This window comes from Xiphias gladius, chromosome 22, assembly GCF_016859285.1.
Source record: "Xiphias gladius isolate SHS-SW01 ecotype Sanya breed wild chromosome 22, ASM1685928v1, whole genome shotgun sequence".
Lineage (NCBI taxonomy): Eukaryota > Metazoa > Chordata > Actinopteri > Istiophoriformes > Xiphiidae > Xiphias > Xiphias gladius.
In genome coordinates, this window is record NC_053421.1 from 12,622,701 (window position 1) to 12,643,575 (window position 20,875).

The window sequence follows — 20,875 nt, forward strand, 5'->3', positions numbered from 1 at the left end:
AGGCAAAGCCAACCTGACAGATAGAGACAGAGAGAGTAACAGAAAGAAGAGGAATGGAGGACTGAAAGGTAGGGAAGGAATCAAGAGAAAGAAGTTAAGAAAGATGTAGGTGGAGTAGTAGGTGGAAATGCAAAAAAGATTTAAAAGACTGAAGACAAAAGAGATCGGGAAAAGGAGGTAGGGAGTTGCAGGCAGAAGCTGAGTGTGAGGAAAGAAAAGGAAAGGAGGAACATGGAAGAAAATTATAAAAATGCAGACCATCAGCCAGAAAGAGAAGAAAATAACAAAGATGCACAAAGGAGAGACCTAGCATTTGAAGATTAAGTGGGGGTATCTCAGTGAAAAATAGCAGGCAAGCTCAGCTGAAAGTGGAGCAGGAATGATGAATGCTCTGAGACAAACCAACCACTAATTTGGATGGCAGACGTTTGCGTCTACAGGGCAAGAGGCTGGAGTCAATCTCTCTGTTACATCTGATCGTAGACACACAGTTCAAACAAGGTCCCAGGTCTCTAAGACTAAAAATCATAGAAACAACTATTATATTGGCAAAACGAAAGCCAGAGACATGTCTGCCTACACTGAGCAACATTAAGACACATTTTTCCATTGGACCAGTGTTTAATCCACTAGAAGTGGTCAATATATTTTGAAACCAGAGACCAGTGGCAGTTCTTTAATTAAAGGGGATAGGAGGTGTGGGAGGTGTGTGTGTGAAATAAATACATTTTCAGCTATTAACTTTCAAAGCAAAAACTGCTAAAGAAGATAAGAGGACTTATAGGGCATACAGTATCTGGGCTGTATATGGAAAAAATGAACAACAGAGGAAAGTAATGATAAACATCTGGCAGTGGATTCCCTGTGATTTTAAATGTGCATTAAGTGTGATTTATCGAGCTACATACAGGCAGGAAATGGAAACCAGGACTAAATAGATTTTTGCCATTACACGTCTCACCTTGCATAGATAGGATGATTTGAAGCCTCAGGTTCATGCAGTAATTGGGGCCAATCACTAGTCTGCAGCTCACACAGAACACCATTATGATCATCAGTGCAGGCATGAAAAGATATTTCACACAGCAAGAGAGGGATTATTAGAGTCAAGGGCACAAACGTCAGTGTGTCTGGAAGAAAGAAGGGCCTGGAAGGTTACTGACTGAAAGAGTAATATACCAGTGATTCCACTTTTATCACAGACCTTTGAGTGAAAACATGACATACTCTTTCGCTTTCCAGATGGAGGCCAGTATAATTGTCTTCTCCTTATTAACTCAATTTGAAATATGAAGTAAGCATTTAGTCTGGTTGGGGATAGAGAAAAGTCAGAACTGATAAACTAAAAGTGACACATTCACAGTAACAGACCCACTGCAATTTTGTCATTCAGTTTAGTTCCTATGCTCTAAAAAAAAACAAAAAAAAACAGTAAGTCTAAAGAGTATTTATCCTGATCCGGGCTTGTGTGGCAAGGGGTAAACAGATAACCTAGACTATAACAATTTAGGTGGATATCAGGCACTTCAGAAAATTGTTATTCAAGAGGCTATGGCATCCAAAGAGAGATAATACAGAGCAAACTACTGAATGTACCCAACAGTTGTTCAGAAGTGTTATAAAGAGTAGGTTTTGATAACAGCAATCATGTCACCTTTGTCTCTAATGAGCAACAACACGCTTATGGCCTTTTTACAATGCTACAACATACCATCTCAACTGTTTAATAATACATTGATTATCAAAAAGTAAGCAAGAAGAAGTAGCAGTAAGAGATGGGGAAGGTATGACTTGAGGGAAAAATAATCCAAGGAAAAGAAGTGAGTGCAAACACAAATACCCCTAATCGGTTTGTTAAGTTTCTGCAGTCTTAAAAAAAGGATAAATACCACAAACATGCTCATTAAAAAAAATAAATAATAATAATTTTACATATATATATGTATTTGTATGTATGTATGAATGTGTGTGTGTTGGCCACACCACAAAAACCTTTGCAACATGACCAATGCAACCCCAAGCAACAGCTCTGTAATAAATCCTATCTAGGTGACGCTTGAAAGGCACTGTTTTGCTGTGTGAAAGTGTTGATTTCACTCTCAAGCTTGTACTCTTAGGTTTACGTTCAGATTTTTTGACAAGGTGCTGATGTATTGGTGATGAAAAAACCAACACAGAATCAAAAATGACCATACCTGAATCAACACCTCTCAATCAAATTGAACATTATGACCTTCACGAAGTTGGTCTTTGTGGCACAACCACTGTATTGAATTGTATTCACTTTGTACGGGTGTTTGTATTATGTTGTGTTTTCACCCAGTATAAATTGTATGTACAAATAAATCCTATTCACAAGGGAATACAGTGCACTCAAAGTATTCAGACCCCATCAATTTTTCAAAGTTATTAGTAGATCAGTAAGTGGTCCTATCCATGATATATAGTGCACTATATATCATGGATAGGACCACTTACTGATTTACTAATAACTATAAATAATGCTGTTAAATTGATATGTAAATAACTTCTGTTTCTCAAAATGTTTTTTTTAAAATACATATTCTATACTTATCCAAACACACCAGTAACTGCATTAATTCTTAAACTAAAAAAGTATTGGAGAGTGTGTCTCATATGCAAACTTGTACAAAAAAGTGCTTTATTATGGAATTTTCTCCGATACAACCAGAAACCAAATAACATGAAAACATATTTATTTGCATATGAACCCTTGTGAATGTTTAAAAAGGATGATTTGACCAATCTAATAAAAATGATAAATATTTTTGGCCCAATTTATTGATTCCTAGTGGTTTCCTTGGATACATCACACACCATTTGACTATGTAACACTTAAACTACAATAGTGGGTTGCTAAAAATTATTCTTCTTTAGAGAGAGAGAGAGACTTTCTGTGCCTAAAAGCCAACTGTCAAAATCATGCACACCATGGTAACCACAGTCAGTTCCCTATTTCACAACAATAACAGACTAGGCAAATATTGACACACTATTTCTCTGACATTACAAATGTGATTATATTTGCTGTTTGCCCTAGGAGATGGCAGTTTATATGTGGTGTGTGCCCCTCTGTGTGTGAGTGGGTGTGGGTGTATGCACATGAATTTTAAGTTAAAAAAAATAGGGCATCGGAAGAACGCGTCAATTTGCTGTGTACACAAGAGAATCTGTTAGCAGACTGTGAGGAATCCAGAAAAGTGTGTGTGGGTGTGTGTATGTGTGTGTGTTTTCATTCTATTTCTCCCAGCTGTCACCTGGAAAAGAGACAAAGAAAGAGGGAGAAAGGTAAAGAAGAAAATAAAAAAGGAGTAAAAGCCACCTGTATGTAAAAACTCACCTCTCCGGGGAAAAAAAATACCACAAATGAATGTGAACGACAACAGATGGAGCTTGAACTCAAATAAAAGTGGAGGTGGTGGCTGAGAGGGGCTGTGGTCTGTGGTCATTAAAGAGACAACACAGAAACAGCATTACTACTTACTTTGTTGTTTTTTGGCAACACTCACTGAACTAGACTGGACAAAGATTCTCATGTTTCACAGATACACACAATAACCTTAACCAAGCCTGTTCTGTGTGCTGATCTGTAATACACAATTTAGGTCAAAGTTCAGATATATACTGTATACTGTAAAGGTATGAACACAACAGGTGGGACAGCTGGTCTCAGTGTTGTAAGGTGACGCTCCTCTGGGCTCTAGGATTGTCTCTACTTAAATTTCAGTACAGTTCAGGCTCCAAATTCACTTACTTAATCAAATAATCCTGATTAGAGAAAGAGTAATTGTTCATAGCAGAGGTGTAATCCGCGCCATCTTCAATCCAAGGATGTAACTCTCAGATATACTGCATGTTTGAAAGAGGACTGCAGTGACTGTTAAGTCTTGCATATTGCAGGCAAAATAAATGAAAAACACTTAACAAAAACAAATTCAGAAAAGACCGAACGAACACATCGAAGTGAATGTACTGATGAGGTATCTCCATAGCCACAGTCAGTCTATCCAATGCCTTATGAACGGTTTATGGCCCAATGCAATGCTGATTAGCTTCTATGATTAATTAGGTCTTTAAAGTTTAAATGGCTTCTCTCTTCTCTTCTTTGAATAGTTGTATCCCCTAAAACAGAAAACCTACAAAACAAGAGCAGCCTTTTGATCAATACTATTGGGAGGGGAAGTGATGATGCGATGTGGGAAACCTGGCCAACTGCTCAACCTCAAGACATGAAACCACAAAAAGATACACTATTTTATCATCTCCAAGCTATAGCAGTTTGTGTTAAGAGCCAGTTGCCTCTTGCTATTGCTTGCTATTGCAGCTAATAACCCTTTTGCATATTTACGCTCCACACGTAAAGCGTCCTAATTCGATTAATAGTAATAATTAGACCTTCCTCTGCTTTTTTATTTCTGGGTGGAATTGAAACAATTTAGGTCATCTGGCCCCTTATTCCCAGATCCAGGCTCAGGGACATGCAAATCAGATGCAAATGCCACAGAAAAGTAAAAACTAGTTATGGACCCGGGTAATAAATACTGAATTTAGCCTCTTGGCATTCCAAAAACAGCCAGTTGGGGTTCATATGCAAATTGTATGCAAATAGCCCAGACGCAGAGAGCTTTTATTTTTCTGATACAGTGAACACAGGGGGGTTTCCTGGTGGCTTAGTAGGCAGGGGCACATAACATGTTCTTATGATGTTGTGGGTTTGAAGCCAGCTCCTGTTGCCATCCCCTGACTCTGGGATTTTTATATTCACTCTCAAACTATCAAACGTAGAAGAAGGGGTAAAGAGGATAGAAGAGAGGAGAGGAAGACAGGAGAAAACATGCCCCAGACCGTCGATGAGAGGAGGAAGACGAGAGGATAAGACAAGGAGACAAGGAGAATGGGAGGCATGGCATGTAATTTCAAAAGTAAACCCCAGATGCTGCTCACTGCTGATTAGAGGATCAGTGTCAAGATGAAGGCAGAGGAAGAAATAGAAAGACATATAAGAGAAAGGGATACAATTTGATGTGGGAAGAGGCAGGTCATATAAAAAGAGAGAAGGGTTTGACCAAAAGGAGAAAGATGAGGATTCCCGAGAAGGAGATGGCAGGAGCAGACAACTTTGAGACAGACAAGCAAAAAACCAGGAAAATTGGAAAGACATCAGAAAGAGTGACAGACTGATAGAGACAAAGAGATGGTCAGGGCCAGAGACACAAGCTTAGTGGACTACGTTGTTCAAATGGCAATGAACGCGCACACACACACACACACACACACACACACACACACACACACACACACACACACACACACACACACACACACACACACACACACACACACACACACATGCTACATCTCAACCTGCTGTTCCATCGTATTATAAATAATCGCTATAATGCTCTTAATTGAAACCCAGTGTTGTGCCCTGAACACATAACCTGATCTTTCTACCTGCCACGACACAACATTCAAAATGAACAATGCAAAGCTCTTAATCAAAGACTCTACCCCCAACATACACAGCCCTGTTGCTGATGTGCTTCGCACTGAGCTGTGAAAGGGATGTGGATGTTGATAGGTAGACTGATTATTAGAGAGGCTGTTCTGCTGAAAGTACCTAGACCTGAGCATTTTACACACCCGGTCACTAGTACAAATTGCTAGTCTAGTTTACAACCTCTGAATTTATTTACATACACCCCGATCAAGTTGGCTGGTCTGTGTTTGAGCATTAGCATGTTAAAAATCATGTATTTTGTTTACCGTAAAACCAATCTCATGTGATTGTAATCACCCTGGATGCAACATCTGTTAAAAACGATACAGATACATTCAGTTGCAGAGCACAAGGATACCAAATGTCAAAAAATCTGCGAGGCTCTTATGACAGTAGTTATGGAGGAGTCAAGAAAAAAATCTCATATTAGTTGAAAGAGTGCAGTAAATAAACAGCCCAATTGAATAGTAGAGACCAAAAAAAAAGATTCAACTACACTTTTTGTTTTTGTCTTCTGATTTTACCAGTTATACGAAAAATATTGTTATCCATACCATCTCGCTTTTCTCTCCTGCCACAGTGTAGTAGAGTATTTCCACACCACTTCTAAACTGGCAAGCCTCATTAAAAATGCATATTCTCAATCTCTGTGTTTCCAAGACAGCTATTTATTTGAACAAGAAAATTGCAATGTATATTAAAATCTGATTTATGAGAAATCACAACAGGCATCTCAATGGATAATCCTATGGAGCTGTTGGAAGCATTGAAATAGCACAAAGCTGCCTACGGCATTTTTGAGTGCACGTCTGTTTGTGCACGCTTACATGCTTGCATGTGTGCCTCCATGCATCCGTGCATGAATACATTAGCTAGGTGGGGCGGACATGAAGCCAAATCCCAGAGAATCTGCCTCCTAATTAATAAATCATTACAAAATGGAACAATTTAAAGTGTTTTCCATTGTAAATAATTGATGTCCTTGTTCATGGTCTTTGTTAATGATGGGTCTGCTTTTCACTGGGACAAAAATAAAATAAAAAATAAAAAACTGAAAATAATGGGACAAAAGGCAGGAAAATTTGCAGCACAAACACAAATACCAGGCCTATAAAAGTAGCGAGAGCGGGGCTGTGGGGGCTGCACACACACAGAAAAGCACACACACATTCCCTCTCCCCCTAACAGATTTCTATTGAAAACAGATGGCTTCAGAATTATCTGATGTCTTGTCACTGTCTTTTTATATGCTAATCCAGCTCCTACACACATCCAAGTCTCTTTCATCAGATATCAGGTCAGAGAAACTAAATCAAGTTGAGACAATTGTGCTGCTAGGCATTACAATACACTGAGACAGGTAGTCAGATGGCAAAGTATCAATGCACTTAACACCGTGAGACTCAGAGAACATGTGGAGGTGACACAGATGGGTAATGTTTCTTTTGGCACTTTAAGGGACTAGTAAATTGGGAAAAGTGTTTCTGTCTTATTGACATACAGAGGTAAGCATGCCCGGAGCATGGGCTCTGCTCATGCTGTTTTTATCCGTAAACAGTCTTAGATTAGTCAGATATACTCAGTATAGTGAGTTAAATGAACAGAACCAAACTTAGATATTCCTCATCTGCTTTAAAGTTAAGAGTTGATATGCGTGGGACTGATAACTCACTGATCACGTGTAATTCCTTGAGCCCGAGAACAAAAATGACCTATTATGAAGGTTACCCATTCCCTCCCTTCCTTTTCATTTTCCAATGTATACAGTCCGAGGAAAGATAAAATAAATATTCACATTATTTCACTTGTAAACTATTGAAGCATGGCTGATATGTGACCAAGACCCAGGCAAAAAGAAGTTCACAAATATAGGCTTGTCAAAACAGTCCTGGTCAACCACTGATTAACTATCAATCTCCGCCCCATGATGACAAGAGTACAGACACTTTCCATCCGCAACTGTAAAACAAGTTAAAGACAACAAGAGGCCGAGCATGCTCTCTCTCTCTCTAACACGCGCACACACACGCACGCACGCACTTGTGTGCGAGTCAGCAGGGGCCTTCTGAGGTCAGATTTATTGAGCTCATCCTTGGAAACCAAACACAGATACACACACACTCTCACACACAGTAATCATCTGATCAGATCAGATATCAAAAGACAGTGTCTGTCTGGAAGATTAGAAGAGCCATCTGCCTGCCATGTGGAAAGCCCCAGATTATCAATAAACTTCACACACTTCTGTATGTGCATGTATCTGGGTGCTTGTGCGTTTGATCCAGCCACTGAGTATGAATGTAAATGAGAAAGACAGAAAAAGAAGCAAAGATTAAATAACTAATACCAACAATAAAAATAATCCCTTTTTTCTTTTTGGTAAACCCTATTGGTTTATTTTAATGTCTCTTAGCTAATGTATTCTATATTCCGTCTAGGCTGGAACAGGTTAATATAATATATATAATATAAAAAAAGAATGTTAGTATTGCAAATCCTGACTTAATCTGTACTGTCCAAATACTGAAACAACCACACTGACACATTTTAGGGACCAAACACTTCGAAAAGCACTCATCTTCCAACACAAATATACTAACATACACACACATAAATTACAAGGTTATGCTTATTCAATACACAGCTATCGGTCTCTATCCTGGCTAAACATTACCTGTTTTTAGTCTGTTAGCTTTCCCCTGTATAGTTCTATATTGTTAATATAACCACAGGATGAGAGCCAAGGGCAAAGATGAATAAGAGTGCACAAGCATGAAAAAACCAAGTCAGAAAATATGATTGAATTAGAATTGGTTGACTAGACGGAAAGTGGACTAAAGTTCCTGTGCACACACACACACAATTATTACTTGTCTACACCCTGACTTGCAGAGTGCACAGCAGAGAAGCTATTAGGCCTATAACCCCCCCCCACACACACACACACACACACACCCACACATACCCACACACACACACCCACACACAATTACTTATATTCACTCACAATGTCTCTGGTCAAGCAAGGTCCTGCAAATGCCTCTAGTCAAGTCATCTTTTCTGCTTGGCGATCAAGGTTACTCTGTCCGATGATGATTCAAAATAAACCCACTGCTCAAATCATCCGCGGCTTTTAAATCCACTTTATCTAATATCTGTGCTCTCACATGGAAATCTAACACATAGCTGATTCATTTATATGTATGAAGGAGAGTTCAGACAGACACATGTAGAATTAATTTATTACAAAGGACAGAAGTGCACACACACCGACACAATGTCTTTTAATATCAAAATACTTGTGAAGACCTCTGAATTCTTTAACTTATCTAACTATTCCCTTTGTTTGTTCAAATTTCTGACTGATCCTCATAAAACTCATAAATTCATACACACAAACAATAAAAACACACAAACGCTCATACACACACTTTTCTCTGTTCACTCACTGGTAGCCAGTGATTTCGTTTCAGCAGGTGGCCTTATATGATCACACACATGCACACGCACACACGCACGATACAGGTAACCCCTGCTTTCCATTTCAGCGGGCGGTCAGTGAGTAATGGCCCTGATGGTTGAGCATTGGACACCCAGACATAGAACAGGGGTTATCTTCCAAAACAACACAAAAAGGGCGAAAAGGAAAAGAGAGAGAGAGAGACAGAAAAGCCTCAAAGGGGGCCTTGAAAAGTCTTTTACTACATGTCCTTGAATGCCTAACTCTCAATTTCTTCGCTTTTTATCCATATGTCACCCACACACTTTCTCCGCCCACACCAACAGCCTGGAATGCCACGTTAATTACTAATGTCTTTCCATCTTGCATTTCCTCTTCATGGGGGAAATTATATTTGTTTTCCTTGTTGAGTCAAGATGACAGGGAAAACAGAAGACAGGACAAATTAGAAGTGAGAAAGACCAAAAAGTCTCTTTCATCTTGTAAAATAAAAGACAAGCTAATTATTCCAAAACCATGAAAGTGACAATGAGCTGTCAAATGTCGAAGAATACAGATCATCGTGCTATGGTCCTTTTAGCTCTACTGTCAAGGGGTCAGACACAATATTGCACTGTTTGTCCTCCAAGAGACGAAAGCTAAGTCATTCCCTGACATTGCTCCACTGAACAAATGAAGACATTTACTGTAATTGTTTAAAAATAATGACATTTTGAAATTAGGACAATTTGTAGTGTCAAATTATGTGAATAAAGCTCAATTTGTCCAGTGGTGACCCTAATTAACACGTTGTTTGCGCTGTCTTATATCCATCCCAGTAACTCTCAATGCAACTTTAAGCTCTAGGTTGAAGAACAGGTTGGGGAAGAGGTGATTAAAAAATATATATGTTACTTCACAGCAAACTTAGGCACCAGTTGACAGATTCTCAACCATGATTTCACATACTTAACAAAAATAACAAGTGGATAACACTTGTGAGATTCTATTATTTTTCAACAAATTCCATGAGAAGACCAAATCAACAATCCATTAGTCTGTGTTTAATACTTCTTGATTCTGTAGTACACAGACCAAAGCCCATTTGTTCCTATTGAAAACGCAAATCTTTACAGGCCCAGAACAGATACACAAGTGTTTTCAGTTACTCGGGCTGATTAGACCTCTAGTCAGGTTGAAGTTGGGTGGAGCTATGCTTGGTTTGCAGATGCCCACACAGTCCTGAGAGGAGGTCTAATCAAGAAACATGAGTGAAACCACCTGTGTGGGCAGACAGTGGGTGTGCACGGGCTTTAAAAACATGTCACAAATATCTGATTATAATATAATATATACACTTTCATTTTAAAAAAAGGCAAAATAATTGTAAAACAGCGGGGCACTAGTTTTTAGCAAACGTTACTGAAACAGGAGTAAACAGTTTGTGGGGGACTATTTTCTGTAGCAGATTTGGTGCACTAGTGAGTATTCAGAAGAACAAGGCTCTGCATATGTGACCTGACTTATTTCACTATCAGTCTGAGCCTTAAACAGTGCTTCAGTGACATACAAAAGGAGATCTGATGAAACACTGACAACGCTACTGTAATGATAGATTTATAAATCTGAAATGGAATGTTATCAAAAAAACACGTTTAAATTTGTGCTAACGTCTAATATGAAAACTTTAAAAAGGTGACAGCAATATTTAAATATTGTGCTAAACATTAAAATGGCCACTCTGTAAAAATTAAGAACTATTTACTATAAGGCCACTTCTCTATATTCTCTATATACCCATTATACAGTATATGACTATGTCAGTAGGATGCATCCGATTTTACTAACAAAAATTCTTAACTTTTTGGCATCACAGATGCCCAAGAATACAGTTCCATTTGTATTCATAATACTAAATAAGAACTGGCAAAACAGGAGCAATTGAGGGTGGGTTACATACACACAACCGGGAGCTGCTCAACATATCCACAGGCATGTCGTGGTGCCCACTGAGCAGCTCACTGTGACACTGGGGGTTAAATGCCTTGTTAAATGGCACCTGATGCAACTTTTTGAAAGAGAGAGAAAGAATTAAGCCTTGGATGTGCTATTTAGTGTGGGCGTGTTGTTCTGAGATTTGATCTGTCAAATTCTAGGCCATTTGCTTTTATTTTCTGCTTTGATTTAAGGTTCAACACCCTGGACGTGAGCAAAATGTGGTCTCACCCCTCATCCCCTTTCCAGAGAACATCTTCCAAGTTACCTAGTCCCTCCCCTCCTCAACCCCCATACTTTTCCCTCAGCTCCTGCCTTATTCCATTACTCACATTCCCTCCATGATATTCCCATTATATCCCTTCAGGGTATTCCCAGTCCCTGTGGAATGCAAGCGGTATTCCTGGGATAACGGGGCTGGCTGGCTGGCTTCAGCAGGGAATAGGGAATAGGCATCCTTTTTCTAGAGGGAAGCAGCAAAGGAAACTCTTTTCCACCTTCTCCATTCATTTATCTCTGGCTTTCTTCATCAGAGGCATGAAAGTGCAAGTGAACAAATGAATGGACAGAAGGAAGACTGGCATAATGATTCTTGTTTCCATTTTTCTTCCTCCCCAACCTTTCATGCTTTTTTCTGGTTTGCGAAAAAAGGATGAGATATAACCACCCTTTGGGGATTCAGTTGGTTCTTTGTTTTTGTTATTTCTCTTCCTCTCTTTCAGTCAACTGTAATTCTCTTTCCTTGCTCCTAAATCTCACATATATGAAGTGCTATTAGCAATAAGGGTGATCTTTCTATCCTTGAACAAATGATTGCCAAGGAAGAATAATCCTTGCATCCCTCATGCAGTCGCTTACTATCATTAGAGGGCATCTGGTGATAGGCATATAGACAACAGACACAGGTTACGTTGTTTTGCTTGTTTGCTTATGACTTAATGAGTAGCTTGATTATTATGCTAAATAATGTGAATAAAAACATCAAGGATGACACCAACAAATCCCTAAAACAGATTTTGTGGTCTTCGATTCCCATGGCAATTTTGTGGTGCAATGGCTTTTGTTGTCTGGTCAATCTGTGGCGCCGACAATATTCCTTTCCTCAGAGTAATCGATGGATGAGATTGAGCAGTGATCCCTTCTTTCCACAGGGTATCCCATTTTCCTTCTTCTGTTCTATCCATATTTTCCTCAAGGGAATTTTAAGGCAGGAATGGCTGGGGTCCCTAATCCCATGGCCTCCAAATGGTGGCTGGTTGCTGCCAACACATGGGTCACCTTGTAGGATCACCAAAATGCACACATGCTTGCACACACATACACATGCACAGGGCTTGGGAACACCCTAATCTCCTGGCTTCTAAATGGTTACACCCGACTGCCTGGACTCATGGGTCTATTTGTAGGCATTTAGACGAATTCAAAGCCTCGGAAACTGTGTGTGTGTGTGTGTGTGTGTGTGTGTGTGTGTGTGTGTGTGTGTGTGTGTGTGTGTGTGTGTGTGTGTGTGTGAGAGTGTGTGTGTGTGTGTGTGTGTGTGTTAGTATAATGTTTCCAGAAATGGAAGAGGGCTATCCCACTATAATTTTAACAGTATTGCTCTGTTAAAGCCACACATAAACACAAAAATGATCAGTCCTGTACAATAATGTGTTTTCTTGAACTATTCAAACTATTCTGACAAAATAAGCTGCACGAAATAGTCAAACTCAAATGTCAATCTCCAAACAAATTAAGTAGTTTTTGTTTTTTGTGTGATTGCAAATCCCAATATAATGACACCTAAAATATGCAAATTTGTTTAACCCTCATGTTGCCACACTAATATTTACATATTAACAGCCTGTATACCTGTCAAATGTCTGCTCTGAGGGTTTTACATTTAACATGTTAAATTTAAGTGTAAATTCTAGATATTTATACTTTTTTTGTATTTGTAGTATGTAAATTTAATTTAGCTTATTTTCTATTTTTTTTTCTCAAAGCTATCCAATTTGCTTAACCACCTCCTGTAATGCACTGTTCTTCTCTTTCTTTATGTCCCCCTGTCATCTCTCGTTCCTCAAACTACTTCCCTCTCATCTTTTCACCTTTCAGTGCCTTTCTCTACTCCATTATTTCTCCATCTATCCATTTCTCTACAGCCCATTTCTGCAGATTTATCAGAGTCTACTTTGTTTTCCCTGCCAGCGTACTGCCCTCCCTGTTCGCTTCCCTTTTTCCAACCGTAGCTTTGGCTGATTTTGGCTTCAAGTGCATCTGTGTCTGTCGGCTGTACCCTTCATCCCAGCATCCTCCTCCCTTCCTTAATGACTCTTCCTCTCAGCTTTCCTTATATTGCTTTTCCCTTCACTCTTTTTCACCCCCTTTCCCTCTCTCAATCAGCACAGTGGGACTGTCTAACACACACACAGTTGTGAGATAGTGGAAAGACAGAGCAAGCATACAGCAAGTCTTTCTCATACGCGTATGCACACCAGGCGATATGTCTAATCTTGCAGAATGACGGCTGTCGAAAACTGAATTGTCTCTCACACACTTTCTCTGTACAATGTCAATTCCCAACACGTCTGTGACCGTGTGTGAGAAGAGCAAATGTGTGTGTGAGCTGGCTGTGTGGGCTAACGTGTGTGTGTGAGGTGGAGTCAGAGAGAACATTGTAAGTTTTCATTGGCTATAATATTGCGGCGTGTAATGTTGCGTAGCACACAGTCAGCCAATCAGAAGATCCTCACACACTCCATTTTATGAATGAGATGGCATGTATGCGAGGTACACACACTCACTCAGAGTGAGCATACTCTACAGTGATGTAATAGTAATACAATCACAAAGAGCAGCAGAAGTGCTTGAAACAGAAATGCAGTATGAGCTCAAGCTCATAAAAAGTAAGGAAATTCTTTGACAGCAACGGAGAGTAAAATGCCAATATACCTATACTAAATTTACAGTTATGTCATATGATTTTCTTCAGCTGCCATGTAATACACGTGCGGCATTGATTGATTCAGTTCAAACAGACAAAAAATGCATTTAGTAGTAAAATCACAATGTAAAACCTAGCTTTCTTTTAAAGCCCATGCGTTCCATGCATGTCAATCAAAAAATTAAATTAAAAGTTCAATCATCAAAAATTATTTCATAATAGTTCATTCTCTAAAAGGCACATTAAATTACACTGTATGTGACACATTCAGCATTTTCTATCCACAGCAACACCTGTAAAACCTGCTGATCAATTGATTCCTCGTATCTTTTCATCAGAGCAGCTAACACCCTCTCACCGAAACCCATATCCTCCAACTGTCTGTGTCCAAACCAGGAACTCAGAACGCCTCATTTGGCTGACATTGTGTACAGGGGACTAATTTTGCCTAACCGGTATGTAAAATCATAACTGAATAGCTGTGTTTGCGGCTGGCTGACAGAGACGAGATTGGGAGGGGAGGAGAGCAGCCAAAAACAATCAAAATATCCTGGTGTGACTTTCCATGAAGGGTGTGTGTGTGTGTGTGTACACGCATACACGCCTTTCAATGAAGTCACTATTTGGCACATTGCTCTGCTACTCAAAAGTAGTTCATTTGTATCAGTGCACTATCATTGGTAAACAGTGCCCTCTTTGGTTGTACACGGGAACAGCAACTCAGGACAAGCCAGGCTGAGCAAGTACAAGCTGTAAAACAAGTGTTGAGACAATGAAAGCAGAAAAAGAGAAGTGACATGATGTTGTTTCACTGAAGTAAAATAGGACAAGACAAAAAAAAACTGAGTTGAAAAAGAGGAGTTTTCTCTTCAAATTGTTCAGAATTACTCAATATTTTATATTTCGTATTTTATATATTTGACTGAATAAATGAACTGGCTGCTTACTTATCTCCTTAATTGGCCAGCAAGAAGATAAGTTCCATTTAAATTCAACAAACATTTGATGAAAAAAACAAAAAGTAAGTACCCATTTCTTATGTATTAAAAAAAAACACTGTACGCACATGGCAAGATGCTCTCCAACTGAAGAATGAGGAGTGGTCCCTCTCATCCAAACAAAGTCACCAGTCTTTTTGACTGACAGCCACTCTACATTCAGCCTTAATCAAAAAGGCACTTGTTATGTAAATGTGGGACTGAACGTTACAACTTTTAAAACTATGAATGAGAATACGGAGTATGTTTTTCTTTTTTTCCATAAGAATGACCTCATCCGGATACTGCAGAGATGCCTTCTTCAGACAAAAAAGGTCCTCCCATGAGCCAAGGCTGCCATCTAGAGGCCGACATCAGAACTACTACTATGTCTCACACCAGGTGATGTCATAGTTTTAGAAAGAAAGAAAGAGTTAGGGACGAGGGGGCGAAAAAGGAACATAGGAGGACGGGGGTGTGAAAGAGAGAAAACAGGAAAGAAGAGAGGGAGGGAGAGAAGATGATGTCATGTTTTCAGAGCACACTGTCAGGCAGTGGAAGCTCTCTCTTTGTCCAAACTCCCTAGTCTGCGGAACGACAGTGCAGATCTGGACGTCAGATACTACAGAGGTATCAGTCTCATATTCATATATCACATCACCCTTTTCAACAGTTTTCTGGAGTATGACATAATATTCTGACACAAAAATGCTAATGCAGAACCCACTTAAAGTCCTTATTTTCAATTTGGCCAAAGACTAGACACTACGTCCTCAGGAGCCCATTTCAGTCCTTGTCATTCCAGACTATTCCACTCTCTTCACTGCACTCCCAACAATTTCATACCATTCTAGACAACTGCATTGCATCCCATGCTATACCATTCAAAAACAATCACCACCTGCTCTGAGTGTAATTTCCCCTGATTCTGGCCATGACAGGCAATTTCTCTTTCCAACAATCTCACAGTGAAAAACAATGAGTGAAGATACTCACACCCAAAGAAGTAGAGGGGACGAGAGAGGGAGGGAAAAAAAAAAAAACTAAAAAGGGATGCAGCAAGAAAGAGACAGAAGTAGCAAACAAGGAGAAAAGACAGATAAAAAACAGAAGAGAATGAGACAGAAACCAAGCTAATCCTTTAGTTTAGCAGTGAGACACTGACGTTTAAAGTACTTTTGTGAAACGGGACTGAGGGAGAGATAGAGATAACAAGGATGAAGGTGTCTCTGAAGACAGAGAGAGTACCTTGACACTTCATCAGATCAAGACATCTTTGACCCCATAGTGGGGCAAGAATATAAGTGAATTGGTGAATAACAGAGAACCACACTTGTGCTATGCTGTTACCTATACAACATATACAGTCAAAAAACCTGTGTGACTGTGAAGGCACTTCATTAGTAAACATTCACATAGTCATAAATTAAACCTTTGTCAGCAGTGGTCATGTTTTTGTAACTGTGCTACACTCACAAACCGAATAAAACCATTTGTGATTAAAGATACATGCACACACACATAATTAGACTGAGGGTTATGACACTGCAGCAACCTCATCTGAGCAGTATCAGCAGCAGAGACCAAACTAATCCTGGTGTCAGTGAGCTGAACGCACTCACACACCTACAAGCACAGAGGCACACACCAAGCAGACAAGTACCAGTGTCCTGTCAAAACATGAAATACTGTGGAACCCTCTTGCAAATTAATCTACGCATGCAAATTATAAGCCGAGGCAACCTGAAAAAAATTTAACTAGTACAACCGTGACCAATTTTCTTTTGACCTTTGTAAGTATCTACATTACGTGGTATTTTTTTTTAGTGTTTAGTGTCTTACTTACATGAATACAGACACCAAGTGATGTGTTTAATCTTGAAGAATGATGGCCATCAAAGATTTGACATTAATTCATTAATTTCTTATGGAATTGTATAATATTCTGTATTGTAAAATGAATGGTGGGAGGGGTGCAATCTTTTATGACTGCAGAAACTCATATAACTAGTTAGTTAAGTTAGGTTTACTGAGCTGAAATCTAATGATATTAAACAGCAACTGTAATATTTCCTTCACACTTTCTGGAACCAGGATCCTTGTGTGGTCACTGCATCGTTCTACTTTAAGGAGAAGAGACAGAAACAAACCTAGTCCAGAGATTTGAAAAAAAATCAGTATACACATCAGCAAGTTCTAACCTTATTACCTGATAGTGTTTTAAATTAAACCATCTTGAACGTGTCTGTACTTGCTGAGGACCTTAAGACAACTGGAGAAGCTATGTATGTACTGTAGTCAGATTCTGTGACAGACAGATATTTCCTGTACAGAAATATAAGTGGTGACAAAAAACGACTCTATCACTACAAACAACTGGTTTTTATCACACTCACTTCCTGCAACCAAGACAACTGCAACCATTCCACCAAATTACAGAATCAAAGCAGATCTAAAGCAAGACAACTAGCACACTAAATATCAAGCCTTAGATGCTTTACCATAGGATCTGCTACTCAATCAAGAGGGAGGATGAGAGGCAACACAGTGAAGAGAGACTGTGAGAGAGAGAGAGAGAGAGGCGGGTCATTTCAGAGAGGAGCTCAAGGGACAGAGAAAAACTGTGAAGATAAAGAAAGGTGGAAAAGATAAAGAGATCAAGGATCTAAACTGCCACATAAGCGGGAAAACCGTTGGCCTGTGTTTATGAGTAAATTGTGACGTGTGTGTGTGTGTGTGTGTGTGTGTGTGTGTGTGTGAGAGAATAAGTACATCTGCATTTTTAAAACGTGTGATTAATGTCTTTCTATGGCTGTGGAGATCCCATGGTGAGAGAAATGCCTGAGGAGTTAATATTAACTCTTTTCTTCCATCCCTCAAAAATCTGTAATCTGACGCCCGTCAACTCTCTGTTGTATTACACCCCAAGGATGCAATGTATTATTTCAGCCATAGTTGTAATTCTACTACTACTACTAAAACAGTAATAATTAATAAATAAATAAATAATAAAACTAATAATAAGAAATAACACAAAGAAGAACTCAATATTTTAAAAATTGCCATTTCTTCGGTTAAAAACATGTTACATTCCTTAAGAAGTAATACGCTTTGAATGCTAGGATGACTCAAGAGAGTACATTTCACAAAAAAACAGTTTTCACTTCGTCTGAGTGTCACAGTCTGTGTTTTACAGGGAAGCCTTCAAACATGCACCTACTTCAGAAAAAAAAGAAGATTCCTGCCAAGAATAAATAATATTTGTGTCAATCTAATCTACCATGGAAATGATCTGTTATTGGCAAGTATATTAGTACCGTCCTTCCTTAATCCTTTATCACAAATTATGCAGCCAAAATATAAATTGCCCTTGTATACCAAAGGCTGACATTACCAGTGACTGCATAGATTTTAAAAACTTTACCAATCATTTTGGCAGAAAAAAAAAAAAGCAAGGCACATATTTAAGTCAGATTCTATTTAAAATGTCGTTGAGAAAATAAGCAGCCATGGAGGCATTTAGTCACAGTGTTCTGTTGTGTTTGCATGTGCACTCAACTATAAAACATCCCACTGTATCATTGTGCCCTTTCTCATCTGCCATCACATCTCCAATCCCCTCCCCAATTAAATTCTCCGAAAGACACCAGGTAAGGCTAATTCTCAGGGGACTTCTTGAACCTAAGTTAAGCCTCATTTGTAGACTTTCCTCTAAACATAGGGACAAATTCCACCTGGTAATTAAGGATTGGCAGACTCCAAACATGGTCCAAATCCTCACATTAACCATTTTTTACCAAGTGCATTTGCTTGGTTGAGTTTGTTGAAAGTGGTACACAGCCTGGGAGGCTAAATGCAGGGCAAAATGACGTCCACCACTGGAATAACACAAAAGGTAAAGCTTACATACAAAGCAAGAGTGCCCCCATGTGTTTTAAAATAGTAGTTGCATCAGTTGTATAAACACCTAAGATAAAATATGACACCTAAAATAATAAAAAGTTAATAAAAATAATAGCATTGTTATTTCATGTTTTTCACTGATTTCCAGTCAATGGATTTAATACAAACCACCACAATTAAACAAACAATCTCTTACCAGTCATCTTGTATCCGCTGGCTGCTAGCTGTCCAGCCATGTACTCTCCATCAGAGTTGTTATGGCTGCAGCCCCACGTTTTCATCCAGATCTTTTGGGTGCCAGGGATCAAACTAAAAATTAACGACAATGAAATATGTCTTTGTTATTTGAAGTGCGGAAATAATATCTTAATCTAACTTATTATTTCATAAATCTGCCATAAAACCTGATCAAAAGGTCAACTGGTCAACTGATAAGGACTTGTCAAATTTCATGTCTATTTATTGCCCAAGTGTAGCGGGACAGACTATAAGGGTGCTTTCATATCTAACCTGTTTAGTTTAGGCTTTACGAAAGCCGTCTACCAAACTCTGGTGCAGACCAAACAACCAGACCAAGACCACATAGGACAGACTTTTTGATAGTAAATGTGATATGATATGTCGGATTATCCCAGATACATAAGAAAATGAAAAGGAGTTAGGTGTGGTGAGCTTGTGTCCCACACCATGTAGTTTAGCACTTCTCCAACAGAAAGTGAGTGAAATGTATCTCCTCTGTAATATTACTTTAAGATGCCTCTGTCTGTTTTGTTTTTACCCGTCTGTCATTATTCGTGATATATGAAATCCAGTGACAATCTCAACTAACAATGCTAACAATCAATCAATCATTTCTTCATGGAGGTCTTCATGTCATCAAAGAAGTTAAATATAAGCAAGGAGCTATAAAGTGCTGCATGACTTGCTGGCTGTCACTGAAATGTGGTTTACCCCCAGCTGATCCATGTAGCACTTAGGATACAAGATGACAGTAAACATGTAACAGTCCGATGAATGAGTTATCCGTCAGTCTATATAGCCTCGTGTTTACACATTTGCGTTCACCTGTAATATGTCTGTGTGAAAATGAATTGGACCAGAACTAAAAGGCAACACTGTATCAAATTTTTCCTTGTTCCGGACCAAGTGAGACAAACTGTAAAAGTGAAGTTAATGTCCTTTTATTTCTAAATTTTAAAAAACCCATTTACAACAAGCTGCACGTAGCACAAACACAAAAAAGCAGTTCTATTATGTTTTACTTAGATACTTCTTTAACTAAACTGACTAAAATTGAACTAATCACATCTTAAACATGACAATCTATTTTTTATCTACCAGTAATTTTTCACATTTTATTCTGAGTCAATGAGGTAATGTTGAAATGTTTTAGTCAACATATCCACCACTTGTATCACAATTCATTTGAGCAACTGAAAAGATGGACACAATGATGCACGATCAGTAGTTATCTGAACTCTGGAAGACAGCAGACATTTTGACTAGCCATAGCAGGAAAAGCACAGGTAAAACAAATTTCATTAAAAATGGCTTAGTTCCATCAATTGCCCCAGTAAGGCACACCAGTTAGCCAACATTAGCAATACCAGAACCATCAAACTAGATCAACTAAATGGAGTACAGTCGCTTTTTATGTTATCAGTTACACCTGTGCTTTTCCTGCTTTGACATGCCAAACTATCACATTGTATTTACTTACCCATCATCAGCCTAAAATACTCTATATATAATAGTAGTTTATGATGATATTGCTATCTACTATAAGTTACTGTACCACTATATCAAACATTTGACCTACCTGTCAGCATGGAGCTCCTCATTGCTCAGAAGCTCTTTTTTCTTCCTGGACCTCGGTATGATACTCTTTCTAGCAGACTGTCTCTCGTGAGGAGTGGGGTCACTAGAAGACACCATGTCCTCAATGTCTTCAATCAGAGAGTCACAGGCGGATGCCATGATGGTCTGATAATGAGACAGAGCCTTGGTCAGCACAGCATTATTCTAGTCTCTCATATAGTTGACAGCTTTGAGTAGTCAAGACCCTGCTTACCAAAAATTGATGTCAAAAATGACTTTTGACATCCAGATACTGT

The 20,875-nt window shown here is 38.9% G+C and overlaps 1 protein-coding gene across 1 annotated transcript in view; it reads right to left on the bottom strand.

Moving 5' to 3' along the window:
• Positions 1-20,875, bottom strand: part of cdkal1 (CDK5 regulatory subunit associated protein 1-like 1) — a 238,596-nt gene that overhangs the window by 215,535 nt on the left and 2,186 nt on the right. The window contains exons 2-3 of the mRNA XM_040118310.1: positions 20,581-20,744; positions 18,958-19,070 (exon numbers count right to left, since the gene is read on the bottom strand). Coding sequence (XP_039974244.1) covers positions 18,958-19,070; positions 20,581-20,738 — 271 coding nt within the window. The 5' untranslated portion in view covers positions 20,739-20,744. The remainder of the gene's footprint in view (positions 1-18,957; positions 19,071-20,580; positions 20,745-20,875) is intronic.